Source organism: Rhagoletis pomonella, unplaced genomic scaffold, assembly GCF_013731165.1.
Source record: "Rhagoletis pomonella isolate Grant_MI unplaced genomic scaffold, Rhpom_1.0 Rhpom_scaffold_08653, whole genome shotgun sequence".
In the NCBI taxonomy this organism is placed as follows: Eukaryota; Metazoa; Arthropoda; class Insecta; order Diptera; family Tephritidae; genus Rhagoletis; species Rhagoletis pomonella.
The window spans coordinates 1-3065 of NW_023467180.1; the positions used below are offsets into that span (position 1 = coordinate 1).

General features: G+C 57.6%; 1 protein-coding gene across 1 annotated transcript; it reads right to left on the bottom strand.

Annotated features, from left to right (window-relative positions):
• Window positions 1–983: 983 nt before the first annotated feature.
• On the bottom strand, window positions 984–2016 carry LOC118756075 (translation initiation factor IF-2-like; the record flags this gene model as incomplete). Its single annotated transcript, XM_036490868.1, has 1 exon — window positions 984–2016. A coding segment is annotated over exon 1 (1033 nt), but the record flags the coding sequence as incomplete, so codon positions are not given.
• Window positions 2017–3065: the final 1049 nt, after the last annotated feature.

Consider the following 3065-nt stretch of genomic DNA (forward strand, 5'->3'; position numbering starts at 1 on the left):
GGTTTGTGTTCGTGTGGGCTAAATTCCGCGGATATTTAGTCCTCACACTTCCCCCCCTCTTCGGCAGGCTTAAGGTTTGGGATGTTTCTGAACTATACTTGCGCCCCACCGGTATACGTTGACTCGGTATCCTCCCGCGCGGAACCTCACACAGGACGCGCAGGTTCCCTCTGCTATGTCGCGTATAGCCTTCCGGGCCCTCTCGGCGATCTCCGGGAACTGGTCTAGTGCTGGCCCGTCGATTTCGTCGGCGGGGATTACCGTTTGTCCCATTGGTGGGGTTGACGAACATTGTGGTTGTGATACTGCTTCAGTCGGTGCTGGTGTTCGGGGGGGTGACGCTGACAGTGGTGCTACCTCTGGTGGTACTGGTGTGTGTGTGGCGGTGAGGGTAGTGGTGTTGTTGCCTCTGGAGGCTCCGTGGGTCGTGGTGGTGGCGGTGGTGTCCCTGCCTCCGGTGGTTGCTGGAATACCCTCAGCATGTGCGCGCGTTTTTGCGCCGCCATGGTCGCCGTGAACGGGCCTGATATACACCCCGGCCCTCCTTCTCCGCGTCCGACGTATCTCAGCACCCTCTCGATAGTTTCCACCACGTATATTCCGCAGTCGTTATCGTTGGTCTGCTGTGGTACCTCCAGATGTACCTCCCGTATGTGGGGGGGCCTCCCGCTGATGTCGCTGCTGGTATTCCCACCGGAGAAACTCTCGCCATTCCTCTACCGCGTGTGTCACCCTTCCTACTTTCCTGGAGTCGGCCACCCAAATGTTGATGTCGTGCCAACACTCGCTATCTGTTATGTGGTGGGTCATCTCCTGGTTGGCGAGGGCGAGCAGGTACCAGTGGTTCGAGACATTGTGTGGCGCGAGGACAACCCGTTGGCCGAAAAGGTCGGTGTGGCGTAGCCACCGGTGGATGCGCTGATAATTCTCTCCCCTGTCGGGTTTGCTCAATTGCCAGACAACGAATGGGCTGAGTACGGTACCTCGTATGTTGAGCGTGGCTTCCAGGCCCTTTGCCCAGGCATCGATGACTGTGTCTGTCACCCAATAGGGTCCTGTCAGTGTCCGCAGGTCGGCCTCATACAGCGCTATTCCGCCTGGTCCTGGCGGGAAAATTGCTCGCGGGCCCGTCGATGCCTGCGGTGGTTGTTCCTCGTCCGAGGATAGCTCGATTTCAAGGTGTTCGGCCAACGCCATGTCGGTGTCCTGGTTAGCCGGTCTATCGCTGGCGGGACTCTCGCCTGTTGGGCTATCGGTGGTCGTGCTGGTGTCCGATGAGGTGGTGTGCGATGCGCTGTCGATTGTTGTATTTTCGTTGGGCGGGCTACCAGTGGACGCAGTCTTGCCCGTGTCCATTCCGCTCCCGTGTCTAGTGTCGTGATCTGAAGCTACCCTCCTCACCGAGAAGGCGGCTGCCCCGGCGGTGTTGTACCTGTCGTCCCCCGAAGGACTGAAGGATGGGGAAGAGGCTAGGGTGCGCCCGGTGATTTCGTCGGCGGCGCGCGCTGCGTTGGTGAACGCCGCTGTCGCGTGTACGGCGGCCGTGCGCGCGGCGAGGGTCTGTCGTGCAGTTGCTTGGGCTGTGACGGCGCGTGCTGTTGTAGCCTGTGCGGTGTCGGCATTTTCAGCGTGGGTGCCCGCCGTCATGCTGGCCATGGTCGCGTACCTTGCGGCTGCGTTAGCGGCGATCGCGTGCACTGACAGAGCGCGGGTCATTTCCGCGTGGATGATGACGGCATGTCTGCTGGCAGCGCGTGCGACGGCGGTCCGCCTAGCGGCTAACTGGGCCGCCATTGCTGGCTGCTGGTTGCGCGTCTCTCCAGTAGCGTGCGTGAGTGCCGCGTACATCGCGGCGGCGTCGGCGGCTTCGGCGCGTGCGCGGGCAGCATCCCGTGGGCCTATGTTCGGCCCCACGCCAAGCATCTGGGTCCGCGGTCGCTTCGCATTTTCCTCGGCTATGCGTTCACGCAAGCGCTTCACACTCTTTTCCATCTTGTCTAATCCTTCCATGTTCATGGTTGATTGATTTTTACCTTTTTACAAAATTCTTACGTTTATTCACGTGTGGTTGGTCCGCTAGTTGACGATCGAATGACGGTTTCCACTGATGCGACGGTCTTGCTAACTTTATTTATTTTATTTTAAATTCCCTTTCTCTTTTTTTTCCCGTTGGGGTTAGAACTTTAATTTAATTTCTTTTATGGTTCTTTTCCTCCTCTTCCGTGCTGCTAAGTTGTTGTGATTCGGCCGTCTTGTACGCCTTCAGGTCGGCCAGGTTCGCCGTTCTTGTCCTTCCGTCGTCGGTCTTCCGTAGCTCCACGATTACCGGGGAAACGTATCGGAGTATCTGGTAGGGACCGGCATATTTAGGGGCTAGTTTTGCCGCAAACCCCTCTGCTGCCTTAGATAGATGACGTTCTTTGGTGAGGACCAGCTCGCCGACTTTTGGGTTCCACTCCCGGCGACGCAGGTTATAATGGCGCGCTTGGTCGGTCGTGGCACGTTCCATATTTTGTCTGACGATCCTGAATGCTTCCTGCATCCTTGTGAACTTTTCCTCGGCCGTCGGGGCTATTTCGCCAGTCCCGATATTTATTTCGTCGAAGAGTGCTCCTGGTAGTCGTGGTTCTCGTCCTTGCACCAGGAACGCTGGGCTGTATCCTGTGGAGACTGTGACGCTCGTATTTACGGCGAGTGTGATTTCTGGGAGGAGGTCATCCCACCGCCTATGTTGTGTCTTCGTAAGCTGTGCGATAATTCGCTTTACAGTGCGGTTGGCGCGCTCCGTCAGGTTTTCTTGGGGTGTATACGGGGCCGTAAATTGTTGGCGCACCCCCACCTCCTGGAGGTAGCGCTGCCAGAGCGTGCTAGTAAATTGTACACCATTGTCCGAGATGAAGACTTTGGGTATACCAAATCGGGCGAGGATACGCTCCCTAAACGCGCGGCGAAGTCCTTCCGCTGTGGCCTGTCTCATGGGGACCAACTCGACCCACTTGCTAAATCTGTCGAAAAACACAAGTAGCATGGTGTTGCCATGCGTGGACCGTGGTAGGGGTCCGATG